The following is a 20,077-nucleotide window of genomic DNA, read 5'->3' as shown; positions in this document are numbered from 1 at the left end:
TTCCGACATTGAAAGATTATAAACAAAGCCTGCAACAAATTAGCAGCCAAATTCGAACCAATAATATCAAAATTAAACTCCAAAAATCAAATAAAATTCAATTGATAATCGATAACTAAAATGAACAAATTAGTCGCTTTAATGGAGGAGAGAAAGCACTGAAGGCGGTTCAGTGAAAAGCTCTGAATAAGCTTTAATGGAGGAGAGAAAGCTCAGAAGCCGCTTCAATGGAGAGGTCGGAAAACGCTGCAATGGAGGAGAGGTAGAAGAGAGGTGCAACGTAAAATTGAATAGTTTGAAAAGAGGTATAAAGTATAGTGTAGGGTTTAAGGTTGTAACTTGCAACTTTGCAAGGGTTTAAGGCACCGTGATAGACTGCTAGGTTTAAGTATCAGATATTTATCGCTACAATTTAAACTTTAAAACATCTAAAAAAGAATAATTAATAAATTCTTATGAGAATTACGGATGCTACAACCATACAATAACCACCGGAACGGAGAGAAATACAAATATAGTACTATACATTAATTTGATAAATCAATATTTTTAGGACGAAGATGGAGTGATATGCTATCGTAGCATCGAAGATTTACTTATATACACAGTCAAAAAATCCAAAACATGAACAGTAATTCGATAACTATGCACATCAATAAAGAATGCATGCCAAAAGACACTTACTCTATAACACTTGTACATATCTTAACAATGCAGAAGTTTATCAATTGAGATTTGACTACTCCTATAGTTGTGTATAAATCTTATCATTGAGAATTATCACCCAAAAAAAAGCTAGTGATGCGACACGTGGAACAAGGTCATTACTAGCAAAAAAACAAAGACCATAAATAAAACCAAAAAAAAAAAAACACCACTAACACATGATGACTGAAAGACAAGGGTGGTTAAAAGGAGTCTCTCATAGTATATATCCACAACTAGTCTAATAAAATGAAAATCAATGCTATAGTCTATAGTGAAATTGTTTCATTGAACACATTTGTGGTATGGGTGCAATAAGATTTTGAGAAAATAAAAATCAATGTTATAGTAGTGAAGTTGTTTCATTGTAATTAACTCATAAACACAATCGTGTTATGAATGTAAAATGTTTTTGGAATCTCCTCCAAATTACTCAGGAAGGAGCTAATGAAAAATATTAGAGTTGGCAAACATAAGTATCGTGTCGTTTCATTCTCGTGTTGGTGTTTGAAATTAAACGGGTTAGCAAACCTCAACAGTAACCCGGCCCATTTAATAAATGTATCGTGTAGTGTTGACCTGTTGTACTAATCGTATCGGAAAATTTTGACACTAACTTGTTTTTTCATATCTAGTTTGAATCGTGTCATGTCAACATTTATCAACTCTAAAGAATAACATTCAATTTTGTATTTACTAATTTCTACTCCCCCCGTCCCTTAAAGAACGACCCATTTAGTCCCAAAAAAAATGACCCATTTATTTTTCCCAACATTTATTCATTTCCCTTCCTTTTAAAATTGTCAGCTTGGCACTCTTGTGTATTTTAATTATATTGGTTGTTGTAAAACAATACTTTAATCTTATTGACTTATAAAGCATCACATGGATTAGTGCATTATTACATCATGTTTATTAGGCATAGGATAAAGATCAAAACTTACATCTAGGACTTTCTCTCTCTAGATATTAATTGAAATTATTGTTGACTTGTGTTTTCCCATACATTTGTACTTATAAATTAAATTTCTTAATACCCGCGAAATCAACCCAAATGGGGTTGTTCTTTTGGGGACAGAGGGAGTAATTCTGTAAAGTATAGCTGCAAGTTTCAAGCAAATTTTGTGAGCATTTCTTTTTTTTTTTAATCAAAATATGGCAAGTAAAATGAGTTTAAGGGAGTAATAATGACATTAACAAAAGCCTTAACACTTTTCCCGTTTCTCAATACATGCAACAAACTGACTTTTATGTTTCCAAACTTGAAAAAGTATGGTACTTTGTTAATAAAAACAAAAAAATAAATAGATTGTTTCATTTCCATCAAACTAAATTCTATTTTTTTACATCACCATTACACCAAACACATAATGTACATCAATGAGAAGCCACCACAAAAGAAAAGAGATCCTACATTATGACATGATTGACAATGCTCTCAAGGCCAAACAATGCACATAATGTAGCTTTGTGCATGGTTGATGCACATTACATCCCCAAATAAATACCACACCGGGTAAAAATATAAAGATAAATTTGTGGCTTCCTATCATTGTCCACACGAAAACATACCCCCCCCCCCCGAAAAAAAATATAAATGACAAAAAAATTAAGATGGAAAAGAAACAGGCAGCCATCATATTGACCGATGAGGGAAAAAAACAGCCCAGACAAAATAAATGAGTGTCTGGACTAGAATTTACAGGAATATACATAGAAGCTTCACAGCAGCGATGTACATGTGAATGCTTCCTGCCAAGCAAGAATAAGGCAACAAGAGGTGTGATCAAGAAATATCAATCGGATCGTTGCAATAGAAATGCAAAGCCTGAATTCTCACGAAGTAGAGGTGGAGGGTCAACATCGGCCAACTCTACTTGTTCCATAGACTTTGAAATTTCATCCACCGAGAATGGGATGCTGCAGTAATTAATGAATGGAGCCATGGATTTTCATTATCAAGTCAGTATAAATTCTAAGGGGTATAATATGATCCAGAAAAGTTTAGATAGATTTGAAACACCATTACCTCGAGTCATCATCTAGAAGAAATGAGCTGCTCACAGCATTGTTGGAGTCTTCAGTCATCATGACTCTCATATTCGAAATAACCTACCAGTTGACAAGATAAGTTTTCAAGTATTAGATCAGTAAACTAAGATACAAAATCAGTGAAGTTTGGGGAGCAGTGTAGGAGGAGCTTTAATGGTGTAGAAGTTTGGAGTAACATGTCTAGAGTGGAGTGTAAAGTATTAATCTCTCCTTATTAATATATGGAGTGACAAAAGGGAAAAAAAGGGCGTTGGGGATATCCATTTTTCTTCCCCTTCTATAAACCAAATCCTTCACTATATTAGAAAGATGTGAAAGGGAATTGAAAGCAATGCTTCTTCCCCCCATCACTTTCCTTCCTCATCCCTTATACAACTTTGCCCTTCCCTCTATTATTAATAAACAAACACAGCCTAGGTCTTTTTGGAGGAAAAAGGCCACATCAATATTGCAAAAATGCATTTAAAGGTAGTGCCATTTAGAGCTTTAACTAAAAAAATAGCTTTGACACAAAAAACATTAACATCAGAATTAGCTTCCAGTCACCTCAGCAGATACACTGTGTGTTCCATATTTGTCATCCCAATACATTGTACTGATGCGGTACAGCTGTTGTATGCTAAGTGCCTGAATAATCAGAAAGTTAGAGTGAGTTAAAGGTTATACAGAATCATAAGTTATCAAATTTGCATATATAAGAACATTAATAAAGGATTTGAACTCACTGGACACAAATCATTTGTTATTTCCTTCAAGCTTTTCTTAGGCTTTTGGTGTATAACCTGTTTGTCATCAAAATAAGAAAGATACAAATAAGCAAGCTCCTAAGTATTATCATATTGAATTTAGAAGAAGATTCATGATGCTGACCAAAAATCCAACTGCTTGTTTTATGTGCTTGAGTTCTTCCCAGGCAGAACCTGCATACTGGTCAAAAAAAAAAAAAACAAGGGGAATTAAAACAATGTACGTAGCACAAGGAACGGAAAGACAGAAACTTGGAGTACCTCCTCTGTTGCATCATGACACCATTGTTCTAGCTCAGCTAGACCTGCTTTAACGTACTCCCCATTGCTAAATGAGCAGCATTCACGGCGCAGCAGAAGACTGAACCAAAACTTTAGGTCAGTCAAATAACTCTCACAAGCAACTCAGATGCATAAGTATGTAGATAAGGATTACCTATTGAAAAGCTGAACATTGATAAAACAAAATGTCTGTGTAAACACCTTGTGAATGAGGAACGGTGGAACCTGCAAATTTACAATTAGGCAAGGGTGAGCATCTATGCGAAAAAATAAGGCCATCTTCAAGTTGAAATTTCCTTCACTTACAAAGTTTGCTTTCATAGTGTTCAAATAATTATTTAGGCTTTTGACAATGTTCTGCCAATGAGCAATCAGTGCTTGTTGAGCGACTGCATTGGCCTGAGCACGCCCTTTCACTAAGCTTGCGCGGGAAGTTCTAGGTGCCTGCAGGCAAGTTATATATTTATCAAGCAGCCCACAAAAAACGGTTTGCTTCAATTAATTAACCTTGTTCTGTTGTTCACAATCCTCAGGCCAAAGCCAGTATAGTATCACATGACCAACAATCAAAATATCAAACAGGAATTGCACAATAACAAACATGGTTAACCTACTCCTTGGATACGTAATCATCTGTAGATATCAGCTAGCAAATTACCAACATAGTTGATGATTGACAACTATTCAAAGGCAGTATTTTAACTAATCATAAACATTGTAATGATAAGAAATGGATCTTCATATTAACATCACAGCAAGTAATTATACTGTTTGTCTTTCATCAATGAAGCTCCCTACCTGGATGCATAAACCAAGCAGCGGAGAAATTTCCTTTTTCAAATTATCTCTGATCATTCCATATATCTTCTCAAGGAAAGCGGTAAGTTGCTGTTTGAAAAGCAAAGCAGGATACTTTGCCTCAACCTGACGCAACTCTTCGCCAAGAATCCGACCATTGAAAAATGGGAACCCAGCACTTTGTGGAGATGCTCGAAGTCCCTAAGTACAAAAGAAGAGAGAAAAATAAGTCCCTAAGTACAAAAGAAAAGAGAAATATAATGTAATAAATATCAAGCACACAGGGTTCGGATGTTTACTCCCAAGTTGTTTGGTGATGATTGAAGAAAAAATAGCAGCTTACCTGAGACACCCTACCAAATAAAGAAGCTGAAGAAGTTCTCCTTCGATGTGGAGTTAGGCTAGCAGCCCCACTTGCTTTTAAGGTGCGTTGAAGCAGCAATAGCAATGTGGCTGAATTGGATAACCAGTAGGACAGCACATCAGTGTTATCCTGGGTCTTCAGTCAGTAAGATTCAGAAAATTAATTGAGTTGAAGTTCAAAAAATGCAAATTAGAGAAAGGAGCAATACAAATCAAAAAAATTTCACTGTGACCAAGATCACACATGCAAATTGGATTGAAGTCGTGTGTTCCACAATATTAGAAAATAAGTACTAATTTTGTAATCTCTATAAAACTTAATGTGCTATACTATGCACCCAATATCTTAAAACCTCACAGCCTGTGGCAAAGTAATGAGGCATTTAGGTGTACACTGCACATATTGTTTATATATACTAGCTCTGTTCCTTTTAGTTGGTTACATTTGCCTTTTCTTCTATTTCTGCAAACTATTTGTTGTTTTTTTTTTCACTTAAAATAAACCTCCACTTACAACTCTAATTCCTACTCTCCTTAATTTCTGTGGCTACAGTACATTAAATATAGCTAATGTGTGTGTGTGTGTCCTACTAGTTATCCTACATAAACCCCAATTACAACACTCTCCACAAGCCTCCTTAGTATACACATGAGTCAAGAACTCAAGACCCAAAAGGAAATTGTTCCACAAAAAACTCTACACAATATAAGTACATATCCTTCACAAAAGAGTAAAGAGAGGGAAAATGGGGATAGGAAAGATCTTCTGACAAATAAATGTAATGTGAGACCACACCTCAATAGCAGCAGATATCGTTTGAATGATGCGATCAAATATATTTGTTCTTTCAACCTCAAATGATCGCCATTGTAGAAGAGATTTGTATATCAAACATGCAGCAATAGGCCTGCCTTTAGAGAACCCCAGATCTTGCGATATACACTTTATGAGAAGATCTTGGTTCTCCTGGAAACAAAACAATGTCCAAGCATAGGTAATGTTCAATTCCAGAACACCAAAAGAAAACTTATCACATCTGTAAATAAATTAATTTATACTTGATCTTATGTTTATTACCTGCTGCTTCTCACTGAGGAATTTCTGGGGCTTCGCTTCACTCTCGGGTGTGTAAGGTACCGGAGAAAGTGCCTAATTTTTCAACAATTGAATCAGAATAGGAGATATGAGATTGGAACGGGCATGAAAGCATACTTCCTGGAGTGTTAGGGGGAGTCTTACCGACACTCTTCTAAATTCTCCATCGACAATATTCCCATTCTCTGGAGTCCTCTGAAAGCATAAATAAACATGTTGATCAACAGAGGCCATTAACACGATACATGCAAAAGAGTAAAATGTGAATGCCAACTGCCAAGAATACCTGTATAATTGTTGTCTTTGGCCGAGCAGCTAAAGCTTTTCCTGTTGGAGATATGGCCACTGCTTGTTGGCGAAGTACTTGGTTTTCAGATTCTAAATTTGAGACCATTTCTTCAAGCCTGAATGCGAGAAGACACATAATTTAGTGAATTTCATAATGCATTATGAAAGCACAGTCAATGTTGTATATTCAAATCTACAACCATGTCTATCCTCACAGACTACAATGTATGCGCAATTATTTTTGTTGTCACTATTAAACTGAGTTTCATCAGATTGGTCATCCTATCTGGCAAAGTCGTGTTGCTTACTTTTTCTATCTCTCAGCAACTGTACTCTGCTGGTCTACTAAAAAACAAATACTATGCAGCTGTATTGTATAAGCCACATATCCCATGCTCTAAGACCCCCCCCCCCCTCTATAATAATACAGGCATACAGCAAAGGAATTGTACTCAATAAAATGAGATCTTACACAAAGGAGACGACATCAATTGGGTAATGCAGAACACAATTTCAAAAAATCAGTAAACTAAAAATGGTAGAGCCGTCCAATTCTGTTGGAAACCGAAGCATGCTGAATTGCTGACAACTCAAGGCAAAGGTATGATTGGAATTTTAAAGCTGTTGAAATTTGAAAAATATTCATAGATGGAGGCTTCAGAAATTTAGTCTTACTGTCAAACTAAATGAGCACTAATAGACCTAGAATATGGATTTAGGAAACTAAGAGTGACTTTTCAGATCCCATTCCATAAAAGGGACTTGTACAGAGGTTAATGTTCAATAAAGAATTAGAGCCAGACTACGTTGAGAAGTTGACTACAAACCTCTGCACTGATTCTTGGAACTGATTTGCTTTTTTCTCTGCCTCCTCTAGCTTCTGAATTAGTTCTTGATTTCTGGTCAGCATTGTTGCATAAGATTGCTTCACCTCTTCCTTTGACTGTTTCTCCGACTGCAGCAAAGCCTGCACCCAATCATGACAGCCTTAGGAAACTATTGCACTTCCAAAAAGATAAGAGTATCAACATTCTACAATTAGGATCTAGATAATTGAAATTGGCCAGGTATTAGAGCTCAAATATTGGTTCTAGTTGCATAAGCTGTGCATTTAAGCTTGACTATAAGCCAACTTCCAAGTTCAAAAGGAATAAAGACCAAAAGGAAAAAAATTAAATGTGTTGCCCTAGAAAAACTCCCATGCTGACCCTTGAAATCATAGAATCACTGCTTGACGATGCAATATACCATCATTCATAATCCACCGACCAGATAGTTAAGCAGCATTATTATTGATAACACTTTTTTACAAGTAACTGGAAGGTTATTAATGATCCTTTATCAGCTATTATTTTTCCATGGTTACTCAATAATGTTCACATTTCAGCACAAGAAGACTGAGCTTAACCAAACATCAATTTCAAAGTGGTCCTCATGTACCTTTTACTTGGATAATAATGGAATACATAAAAGCATGACTCATAGAACAAAAAACTGTCAGAGCAAGAAAATACAGTATATTCTAATTCCCAATGTCACCGATAAAATTCTTTAAGCAATATAGATGTAATACACAAGAAACGAGTGGATTTTTTTCTGAATGAGGTAGCTTTCTAGCAACTTTACCTTGACCGTTTCAAGTTCAGCAGTCAATGAATCAATCTTCTCCGTGTCCTGAATAATAACAGGAGTTTCTTTAATAACAGGCGGTGCTTCCTCAATTGCTTTCCTAGCAGCCTCTTTTTCTTTAATGGCCATCGCTTTAGCTTCTTCAAGCTGTAGCTGCATGGTATGTAATGCTTCCTTTAGCTTCATAGTCTCTTGGGCTTTTGCCTCCTCATGGTCAGTCTGCAATGTGGAGATCCCATAGATTTACTAAACCAATAGAATCTATTCTCAGGAAATATATAATTAAGATAACTTCCAAGAAGAATACCCGCAAACGCTTCTCAAGTTGTAACCGCCATGTCAGTTCCTCTACACGCTTTTCAAGCTTGTCTTTGGCTTCTTTAAGGGCTCCTGTTTCTTTTGCAGCCTAACAAATTCAAAGCAATAGTTAAACATGCAAGATAAAAAAGCATTGAGGAGTAAATCATAGAAAAAAGGTTAATGTTTGAACCATTTTGAGATTTCTGAGCTCCCTTCTTGCAACTCTGCACCTCCATCCACATTGTGTAGCAATAGCTGCCTTGTATAATTTCTTGTAATAAGCATAAGAATGGTGGCAACGCCACTTGGCCTGAAATTAGGGATCAAGGTTATCTAAACACGGGGAAAAAATTCAAATTTGTCTCATACGGTAATTTGATTTGAACGAGACTGTACCCACTACTCACACGACATGAATGCAAAATAAAATTTTAAACAAAAATCACCAAACATCGAAAGTACCTGGATATGGATGGCTGCTTTTGTCTGTTTCTTCATTCTAAATTCTAGGCAGGCAGTCATTGTTCTTAATCCTGTCTGCAAGGTGATAGCAGATAACCGTAATTCCAAATAAGCTTTTCTGGCCACATGCTGCCGGAACTTTGTCTGAATTCGTAGAGCTGCAGCCTCACGCCGCAATCGCTCATACTGCTTACAAGCCATACTGTCTGCAAAAGCCATCATTCATATTAGAGCTCCAAGATCAGGAGCAAAACCTGAGAAGACATCACAGTGCAAATCGAAAACATTTTCCAGATTATAGGAAATCATGTAGTGCTTTTTGGAGATATGAAGTATGATTTAGATTGAAATCCCTCATTGCAAAGATATCAAACTTTGTCTTTCTCATACATACAACCAACTCACAAGGTGCACAGACAAGACACTGGATATTTACATCTACGGCAGCATCGATTTAAATGTAGATAAATTAAATTAAAAAATTCTCGATGCTTCTAGCAAAAGACCAGGCCCATCAAAAAGAAACATTTCTTCAGCTGTAAACTGGCAAAAAAATTTGCAGAAAGCAAGCAAATTCAGAGCAAAGCAACATACAACGACATAAAGCCTGCAATTGAATAGCAGAATCCCGAAGAGCCACAAAATCCTTGCGAGCAATATAAGTGCGAATCCTCCGCTGCATCTTCCTTGCTGCATTTCCAAGTACTTCAGCCCTTCTAGCATCCAATTCAGCCATCTGGCCTGCTCTTAAGAAAACTTTTGTCTTGCCTATCTGTCAGAAACATAACAAGGATTATTAATAACAAAACTAAAAACATACGTGAGAAACAAGAAGCAACTACGCAAATACTAACAAATCAACCAGATCTTTCCATGGTTTCTTCCCCTTCTGCTTGAACACATTAACTCCATAAGTTATGGTTCTCGGAATAGAAATTCAAATAATCTCATAAACAAGAACCTCAACAACACTTCCAATTCAGTCAAATTAGAGAGCCAGACAAGGCAGACTACTAGAAATAACCAAAGATTACAATGATACCTGGTATCCTTGCAATCCCATTTTATCAAGAATCATCTGACATGCAACCTTGTCATCATAACTGCAATGAGGGAATTGGAATCAAAAAAATAAAAAAAAATCTTTTGCTTATGAATAGAATATTGAACTTCCTTATGACACTCATTTGTAGTACTATGCTACAGTTTCAAAGATATGTCATACTACCAAAAGAAAACTGATCAACAGTAAAGGCATACGAAAATAAGATGTATAGTTGATAGTTAGAAAGCAAATTACAATGAGATAGTTTGGATATGAGATGACTTACTTTCCTTCCAGTGCTTCTGGTGCAAGGACACCAAAACGTAAAAGGAACTCATAGAATGTCTTTCTAGTAGGATATCCCGCACAGCTTATCCTGATTGCCTCAAGGACACCCTGAATATTTGGGGTCCAAAAATAAAGTTTATTAAACATGATTACTAGGAAAAGTGATCATAAACAAATGAAAAACCAATTTATAAAAAAAAAAAAAAAAAAAACAATGAAATCCTGAATTGATTGTGTTCAAAAAAAAAAAAAAAGAGACCACCAAAACCTTTCTCCATTCCATAAGAGTTAATTGTCTAAAAGGCAAAACTTACACCACATCGTAATTGTTGGATGACGTTGACATTCTCAAATATGGCAGGCTTCAATGCATTATTTGGCTTCACACACCTTATATAGTGAGGTTCAGTTGCACTCAATGTCTCCATCAAAGATTGAAGTTGCAGCTGCAATGCATAACATACTTATCATTGAATAAATAACTTACAATAGCCACTATCATATTAGAAGTGGACCATAAAGAGGAATTTTGCAATAAAAAATCAAGAAAGCAAAGAATACATTGGCTGTTAACTAGTAATCGCAATATTTCAGACCAAAGATAACTGCAGAGAACAAATTGACATATCACACATAGAAGATAGCATTTTACAAGTATTTAGTAGTACCACTGTTACAAACATACAAACTAACAGCATAAGACCTTAACTATGGAAATCAGTTGACTAACAGAATCAATCATTTTAGTTCCAATAAAACAGGTTAATGCTAACTGTTATGGACATTTCTAAACATATTCTATGCAAAGTATCAGTGGCAGCAGAGCTGTCAAAATTATGTATCAGTCTATCAGCTACACACACACACACATACACACCAAAAAAAAAAACAAACAAACAAACAAAAAACCACACACAGTGTAAAATCATGTTTCCATAAAAAAACACTAAAGTTTCATCACCGAAATATTAAGTATAAAACTCTATGAAAGGCAAGATTCTTCTATGATCCCTAGTTCCCTACTGACATAATTACTCTTTGCTGATGGGGAAAACGGGGCCACAAAATGCACATTGATATTATGCTTTAGATAACACACGCACACACACACACAAGAAGATATGCAGACCTTGAATCTTGATCCAATTGAAGAAAACTTGGATGACTTTGATGAATCCTCTGGCAGTGGAGGAAAGAGTGCAGCAACGAAATCACATTTTGAGGCAGTCAGCAAAACTTGATGTTCTGCAACTACGTAATCTTTATTTTTATCTAGAAACTGATCAGCTTGGTAAGTAACCTGAGAAAACAGCAGGATATTCCAGAAACTGAGTTTGTTGCAACAAGAATGATGCACCAAAAGGATGTCACAAGCCAAGAGAACATACCTCCCCAGCATAGTGAGATATAATAAAATCTGTGCGAGAAAGTTTTGGTTTGGTAAAGCGTTTGTTTTTCTGAAAGGTCTGGTACAACTTCTGAGCAAAAGTTTCATGTGTAGACTTAGGGAACATGCTGCAAACAATAATGTCATTATCTTCTTCTGTTGAGGATCACACATTATCGGAGATGCACAAAAGGAAAAGTGAATTCTTTTTCATGTACTCAGATTATATGATTTAGAACAAACAACAGAGATGGTTATCCTTTCATACCAGGCTTCATCAAGCAGGGAAATGATTCCTCCAGGTTTCTGTAGAAGATAAGTCAGTTATATAATCTAAACAATCAAATATAAGTTGACATACATGATACTCTAAATAATAAAGAAAAAAAAAAGTTTAGATATAGTATATAAAAGCAGAAAGATGTTGTCACCAATTTGAGAAACAACCATAACACACCTTCTCAATTAGATCTAATACATCCTGGTTATCAACAAATTCTATGTAGCTCCAATCAATCTCTTCTTTGGAGTATTCTTCTTGCTCCATCTTGAAGACATGCTGCAAATGTGTATTCAACTATTAATGAGTAAATTGCTCATTTTTGATCCAAAATCCAACACAATGACAAAAAGGGAAGACTAACCTGGTTGAAATGCTGCTGCAGTTTCTCATTTGTAAAATTGATGCAAAATTGCTCAAAACTGTTTCACATTAGAAATAAATAAATAATATAAAGATTAATGAGCAAGGAGCCAAGGAAACAACTACTAGCAAAGAGGATAGAAATTTTCCCATAGCTTTGACTTCCCTTTCATAACCTCTCACAACAAGTATAACCAAGTTTCAACTAGAGCTATAAGCCTATTAATGACCAGGGAAACAACCTACAAAGAGGACAGGAAGTTTTTCTATAGTTCTGGCCCTTTCCTAGCCTCTCACAAAAGTCACAATAAGTATAATCAAGTCTTAACTAGAGCTCTAAGGCTCAAAGTTTTTAAAGATCAAAGCACAGCTAGAGGCCTTTAGCTAGTTTGCCTTTACCCGGGCCATTAGATGAGCCAAGTCTTGAACCAAGTCCGATAGAGTGCAGCAAAGCTTAATCTCAATCTTTGTATAAGCATACAATTATATATACTACCTCCGTTACAGGTTATGTGCAACGATTTAACATAAAGCAGACAAGAAAATGTCTAATCATTGCACATAACCTGTAACGGAGGTAGTACAAAGATTGAGGTTAAGCTTTCTACTACCTCTAGTTAGAAATAGTTGCACCATTTTGGATTTTTACACTATTTATATGTTAACTTTGACCCCGTCTTTTAACTAATACTTCCTACGTTTCTTTTTACTTGCAACAATTTTCATGTCACGATAGACAATGTATCATCTCAATTACTAATATCTTAAATAATCAATTACTAAAAATTATAAAATTTTGGTATTATGAAATCATAACTTAAGGTGTATCTGACAATATTCTCACATGACTATATGTTTCCTTAATTAAAAATTACCAAGCTAGTCAAAGAGCATGTAAAAAGTGCATTAGTCAAATCGTTGCAAGTAAAAAGATATAGAGGAAGTATAAAAAAAACAAAAAACAAATGAAGAGTTGGTCTCAATATTATTGTCGAAAATCATTTTTAAAATTTGTAGATAATTATAAATAACAATGGTCAAAATTGTTCAATGACAAACATGAAATTCAAAATGCTGCAGCTAATTCTGGATGAAGGGATTACATATGAGCAATGTATAGCATGTGCCAACCTTTGCGCCTAGTATTAAAAGACCCAAACCAAGCTTAAGCTTGATCTCACACTTGGCAAGCTCTAAGGCTTTAGCTAATATTGAGCCTAACAAGGTCAAAATTGGAAGTTGGGCATGTACAAGAAAAGGCATCCCCCTAAAATCACATTGCTCAGTATTCAAATAAGTGAAGAAGAAACAGTTTTCCCCTAATTCCTTATCAATCCTTTAAAATTATCACCACATGCATCAAGAAATGTGTAAAACAACAACAAAATGATTCCCTAGTATCACCGTTGAATGGAAAAGCATCAATTTTGATTGATAGTTCCTTTCCCAGTATAGATGTGCCATAATCTTGAGATACATCTGCTACCATATTTTTATTACTGAGGGGGGGGGGGGGGGGGCAAAATTCACCTGTTGAACTTGAAACTTTCAAAACCATAGATATCAAGAACACCAATAATTGATTTTGAATGTGGATCCTGTCCAATTGAAACGTTGATTTTCTCCACTATCCTGTATCATTAAAGTAAAGTTTTCAATTTAACAAAACCGCAACCTGAGCAAGAAAGAATATTTTAGTGAGGGAGGCTTGATACCAATCAAACAAACGAGAGTATATTGTCTTAGCCAACGCATCCCTGCTAGCCAGAGCATTAACAGGATCAAGAGTTCTTGTAATCACTTCTTCAGGTGTCACCATGACACGCTTTATCAATGCATCTTCCAAGCTCTGGGCATCACACCTACCAACAACCCAGAATATTAGCAGGTTTCACTATTTACAGAACAAAGAAGACCAGTTGATAATATATACCTAAGGAGTTCTGCAGTCATATTGAGGTGAAACCTAGACTTCTCATCCTTGATAGCAGAGGAATCAATTTCATCTCCCTTAACAAAATTGATATTACCAAGATGGAGAACTGCAGCCACAACCCTAAAAATAGCTTCCTGGAGAAAAATTGTTTAGATTTTGTATAAGAAATTTCATATCCCTGTAAAATTAACCTTGCAACGGAAAACACTGACCTGTTCCTCCTCACTTATTCCAACTATATCCATAGCTCTCCTGAGTGCTAGATACTCATGAGCATCATTTACTCCTTCCAGCTCATAACAACTTGATTGATTTAAATAGTGAAATGACTTTGGGTTCCCCAACTTGTATTTCTCAGTCTCCTGAAACACAATGCGTCAGCTCATGAATACAGATGTGCCAGATATGGGAAAAAAGATAATACCATAGTATAGAACAGCAAATTACCTCAGTTGGAGCAGAACAAAGAAGATAAAAGCAATGATAATTCCTCTCAGGGTCTGAAATTTGGCACACGCGTGATCTTTCAAGTAGATAAGTTCTAATAGCCGCACCAGATATCCTTCCACTCTTGTCAAACTGGATTTCAACAAATTTACCAAATCGACTACAGTACCGTGGATAAAGTGAACAAACAAAATAAGAAATTAGAAATAATAGGTTGTGGAATAAGGCAGCCATGATAATTAATAATAAAGAGCAAATCAAAATTCTACTTTCCATATATAAATCACACCTGGAATTATTGTTCCTGACTGTTTTTGCATTACCAAATGCTTCAAGTACTGGGTTTGACTGCGTTCCAAACACCGCGCGAAAGCATCAATGTTGATGTTAGATAAAACAGAATAAGTATACGCAGAATAATAGCTGGTAAGAGATAGTAGTATAGTACAGGCAGATATTTAATTTACCTCAAGAACTTGTTGCTCAACAGTTCTTCCCTCCACCCCGGATCGCCCACCCAAGCAAGCCAGATATCTCATAAGCATCTTTGTTGTTTCTGTTTTACCGGCACCACTCTCTCCACTAACAAGAATAGAATTGCTCCTTCCCTCATTAATCATCGCCCTATTTTCTCATTAATGATCAGTTTTGTTAGAATTGAAATATAAAAGCTAGAAGCATTTGTTGCATCATGTGTGTATCACAATTAGAAAAAATAGAAAAAAAAAAAAAAAAAAAAAACTTAAGCAACTGCAAGGGGAAGAAGAATCAACCTGTATGCAACATCACCAATCGCAAAAACATGAGGACTCAACTCCCCTAGACTTGCCCCTTTATATTGTTGCATCATGTGTGTATCATACAAATATGGTAGTCTTTGAAAGGGGTTCACAGCGATAAGGATATTGCCAGTATATGTCTGGAAAACATTCTCCATTAGTATTCCTTTAAAAGTTCTCTCTTCTCCACTTTGCCATAGAGCAGATGATTTTTATCTAATCAAAACCATACATGAAAAGAACTAACTTTCTATACTTACATATATTTCATTTAATTCATATCTAGTAGCCAAGTTTTGTAAGACACCAGGTTCATGTAGATAAGAAAGTCTTGTCATGTCATCAACTCCTGCAGGTGGAGCTTCAGTATCCTTCGGAAACACTTTAGAAATCTTAGTGACAACCTAAAGCAAAAGGGAGAAGAAGTCAAAATTTGGCACAAATATTTTTCAGTTTAGAGCAGACAACTGTAATACAAAAGGCAAATAATAAAAGTAGCATTATATTTCCAAATCAAACCTAGTCGCATAGCATCTCGAATATGATAAGCTAGCATATTGGGTTTGCAAATAGAAATCAATACCAACTAATAGTAAGGCATGAAATTTTCCGGTGAGACATAATCATATTATCCTTGTATGAGCAGCCCATGTTTTTTTAACTAACAAAGCTCCACATGGAAGCTTATATAACTCATAAATAGATAAATGGATGAAATTATAACCAATTAGGCTAGCACTGAACCTGCTATTTGGTTTTCTAACTCACATCTGAGGAGCATTCTAGCTAAAATATAACAAAAGAAGTATAAGTAGATCCAAAGATGAAGTTTATCGGTTCAATTTCCCTGGTGTGAGGACTTCCTATGATTGAACATAATGCAAGCTAAGAAACGTATGCATTTGAAGCCCATAACTTTTCTTGAATGATAGTTTTCAAAAACATAATTTGATGTTATTCACTAGAAACTGTAGAAAGTTTTGACTAAGGGACCAAATAAAGTTCTCACGTGACAAGGATGTCAAGAATAGTTTTTTTTTTCTGGAAGACTATGCACTTCCGCATAGCAATTGCTATACATTGTTTTGTGTTGGCCCACCTATGGTATAATGACAAGTTCTTAAAAGATACACGAAGCACATAACTCCAGGTTAAAGAACTTACTGTTTTTCCATTTGTAATACGAACATGAACCTCATCACCGTTGATTCGAGTAACTTCTCCATCTATCCACGCTAACTTAGGATCTTCCACCCATACAAGTGAGCCGATTATTATATTCACAGATGAAGCCTGCAACAAGAAAGCAGCAAACTCTGTCATTCTTGGAATGAACAGCTAAAACGTGGAATACTTTCATGAAACAACTAGCGAAGCACCTACACTATGAAACTCATAAAACAAAAAAAACACCAATAAGGATTCCCACAACTAAATAAGTCTCCGTGTCCAAAACCAAGGAGCTCATCTTCATCGGATGCCAGTTACTATAGCACCACATTCCCCACTAGAGAGTGTGAACTAGATAAGAGCAAAGAAAAATGCTTGTAGCTCACATTTAATGGTTTAAGAAATATAATACGCCAAGGAAATACATAGCAAAGAGCAATCTTTTTCATATCTATGCCTGATACAGCTATACAAGGTCATGAATCAACACACACCAAAATTCATATAAAAAACATTCCGCACAAAGCACACCACTGCTGTAATAACAAGCATAATTAAAACTCCGTGTCATTCATTGCAGTTGTAATAAATGATTCAGCTTTTTGCCTAACTGAACATTTACCTAAAAGATGTGTCAAATCCCAACAATTTCAATCCATTCTTGTAGTTACCATATACAAGTTGGGGATAATAAAAAAACTAACAAAAAAACAGTAATGACCCCGCATTCCGACCATAACATAACATTGCAAGCTCAGACATATTACAACATGAAGAGATAATACCAAAAAAAAAAAGAAAAGGACACCAATTTCATTTCTGTTTCTCTAAAAAACACTAAGGCAATGACTGCCCTCGGATATCGAAACAACAAACAAATTCCACTTCCCCTTGTACCACCTAATATACAGTTATACATTTGCATTTCAATCCAGCACAAAGCAAAAATTTTAAACGTCAACACAAACGCTAACTCGGATACCGAAACAACAAACAAATTCCACTTCCCCTAGTAGCTAATATACAGTTATACATATGCATTTCAATCCAACACAAAGCAAAAAAAATTCAAACTTCAACATAAAAAGCTAAACAAAGCACAAATTTCAAAAATACACACACAAATTCAAATAAAATTTGATATAAACAACAAAAACAATCATACCCTCGTACCCTATAATAATTTACTATTAAACCCACCAACCAAATCAATCAAATGAGCTCAATAACCTACAAAAACTATCATTTCATCCCTAAAATTTCCCAAATTTTCTTAAATTAATAAAAATAAATAAAGGGGCTTAGAAATTACCATTTTTGTTGAGCAAGAAATACGATTGTGTTTCTCCCCCAATCTTCAACTCATTTGAGGAACCCACCAACTAATTCAACTAGCTCAACTGAAATTGAGTAAACAAGCTCGTAGATCAGCCCAGAAGAAGAACACCCAGAAGCTTAAATTTCAAGTTTTTTGCAGAAAAAACTCGAATTACAAGAAAGAAATTAATTTTTCGTGATTATGCTTGAAAATTGAAAATAATACTTGTAGTAAAAGTATTTGAAAACAAATTTAAATTAAATAAATAAATAAATTCCTTTTTTATTTTAATTTATCTTTCTCTTTCGCAGTATGCTCTACGGCTCTACCCAGGTTGTGTGTGTTTTGCAGTCTGATTTTCTCTCTCCTGGGAATCTGGGTGAACTAAGAGGGGCAAAGTAGAGACAAAAACGAGATTAGAGCAAGATTAATTACTAATTAATTTTGTACTTATTATTTTTTGAAAATAAATTGTTTTGGGGAGTTTTGTTTTGGATGAAATGACGGAATTAGCCTTATTTGTCTTTGAAATTCTTGGGAAGAGTTGGGGCAAAAGTGAACCAACGGTCAATTGAAAAGGGTGCCTCAATAGTTTAAAAACAAAGAAGGCGTAAAATTAAAAGGTTAAAATTGTAATTGTGTAGACATTTATTTAGGAAGGGTAGATATATTGTTTTTTTTTTTTTTTTTTTTTTGACAAGAGATATATTGTTAAAACTAGGTGAAATTATTAAAATAAATCCAATCGAGATACATCTACATAGATTTATTTTTTGATGTAAATCATTTACAGAACTTTTAGAAAACTATGAATTGAATTTGAATTCTACAAATAAGTACATACCAAAATGAATCTAGTAAGGTATATTTTACCAAAATTACGATTATTATGAGAAAATCTACATTTAGGGATAACTTTCGCACTTTCAAAGAGACGTTTCTTCAATTTGTTGCAAAAGGCAATGTTGATTTTATCTAATTCATATAATTATAATTAGAATTTTGATAATTGGAGTACAATCATACAAAACTCTTTATTAACAAAGCCTACTTTGTGACCGCACCCCTAGTATTGGACTAAAACTCACATAGCTAAAACTTAAACTAATTTCAGATATTCACTACACTCAAACAATGTAGATTTATTGAAAAATCAACAACATCAACATACTAAATACATTTAATAGAATGATTGAAAATAGTAAGATTATTTTTATTCGAAAATCCTACAAGTAAAAAAGGTGATTGAGAGGGAAGAATGGCTAAATCCTCACATATAACTACAGATAATTATAACATTTTCGCAACAAGGGGGAGCAAGGTCTTTAAAAAGAGAGGGGTGGAAATTAATAAAGAAATAACAACGGAGGTATATATGTGTTACAGTTATATAGAGATACATAGACAATTACCAAATAAAGTAATACTAGTTAATTTAACAATTTCTCAATTAAGAATATTTTTCGTTTTGTTATACTCACATTTAACAAATTGAAGAATTAGTACTTTTGCGGAATCCTTGACAATTAGCATTTTGCTTGACTCTTGGCTTTTTAGTTTGGTTAAACCGCAAAAAAGTATGTTTAGCTGTTGACTTTTAAACCCAAAGGTAAAAGTCAATATGAGTAACTATTTCTATTGGCTTTTGGCTTGTCGGTGTGCTTTTTCACTAATAAATAGCTAACAATCTGCTCTAATTTTTTTCAAATACTTTTATAAACTGATGGCTTTAAAAGTCATCTTAAAAAGTCAATTCATCAGCTAATACTTTTATAAACCGATGGCTTTAACAGTCAGTTGTGTTTTGACTTTTTGCACTATTACTTCCTCCGTCCTTTTTAACTTAACTAGTTTCATTTATCACACTTGCCAGTACAGAGCTATAATTAGTATAATTTATCAATAGACTTTTTTTTTTTTTTTTTTTTTTTTTTTTTTTTTTTTACAAGCTCAATAACTCTAATTCAATAATTTATCCTGGGATTGATTCTCACTCCGCCCTTGTGCTCTCTAAACCCAAAAAAAAAAAAAAAAAAAAAAATGTAAAGGCCCTCAAACAAAATAACACCGTTGGTCCGTTGCATGCACTTTCAGAGTTTCATTGTCATTGTTAAAATCAGTAATCCAAAAACTTCGGTACTCATGCTCAACTCTCTCCTATTTTCCAAACATCAGAATTGTTTCGCTTCACTGTCAATCAACAACAAGGTATAACATAATTTTATGCTTTCATCTTAATGGCATTATTAATTTATATAATGTGGTACTAGGTTTTATAGTGGAATTTAGCTTGATTAATTTGCAGTCTTTGTGTTTTTTTCAGATTAAATAGTATTGCCCACT

General features: G+C 34.7%; 1 protein-coding gene across 1 annotated transcript; it reads right to left on the bottom strand.

Annotated features, from left to right (window-relative positions):
• Nucleotides 1-2,003: 2,003 nt before the first annotated feature.
• LOC145618302 (myosin-17-like) lies at nucleotides 2,004-18,121 on the bottom strand. The gene is made up of 39 exons (XM_081673076.1): nucleotides 17,729-18,121; nucleotides 16,411-16,539; nucleotides 15,507-15,650; nucleotides 15,241-15,386; nucleotides 14,935-15,091; nucleotides 14,757-14,815; nucleotides 14,468-14,627; nucleotides 14,233-14,382; nucleotides 14,018-14,154; nucleotides 13,800-13,946; nucleotides 13,615-13,716; nucleotides 12,086-12,143; nucleotides 11,899-12,000; nucleotides 11,710-11,747; nucleotides 11,443-11,569; nucleotides 11,184-11,354; nucleotides 10,369-10,500; nucleotides 10,053-10,162; nucleotides 9,764-9,824; nucleotides 9,316-9,493; nucleotides 8,722-8,927; nucleotides 8,450-8,569; nucleotides 8,267-8,365; nucleotides 7,957-8,178; nucleotides 7,158-7,297; nucleotides 6,329-6,446; nucleotides 6,187-6,237; nucleotides 6,025-6,096; nucleotides 5,743-5,913; nucleotides 4,927-5,082; nucleotides 4,584-4,784; nucleotides 4,092-4,229; nucleotides 3,940-4,010; nucleotides 3,765-3,864; nucleotides 3,628-3,684; nucleotides 3,483-3,539; nucleotides 3,304-3,384; nucleotides 2,735-2,817; nucleotides 2,004-2,625 (listed from the first exon to the last, which is right to left on the bottom strand). Exons 1-39 carry the CDS (start codon nucleotides 17,729-17,731, stop codon nucleotides 2,502-2,504), a joined length of 4,578 nt encoding a protein of 1,525 aa, XP_081529202.1. The 5' UTR covers nucleotides 17,732-18,121; the 3' UTR covers nucleotides 2,004-2,501.
• Between the last annotated feature and the right edge of the window lie 1,956 nt (nucleotides 18,122-20,077).

The sequence above is a fragment of the Chenopodium album genome, chromosome 26 (assembly GCF_948465745.1).
Source record: "Chenopodium album chromosome 26, dcCheAlbu1.1, whole genome shotgun sequence".
Taxonomy (NCBI): Eukaryota; Viridiplantae; Streptophyta; class Magnoliopsida; order Caryophyllales; family Amaranthaceae; genus Chenopodium; species Chenopodium album.
This window is presented reverse-complemented; position numbering and strand designations above follow the sequence as displayed.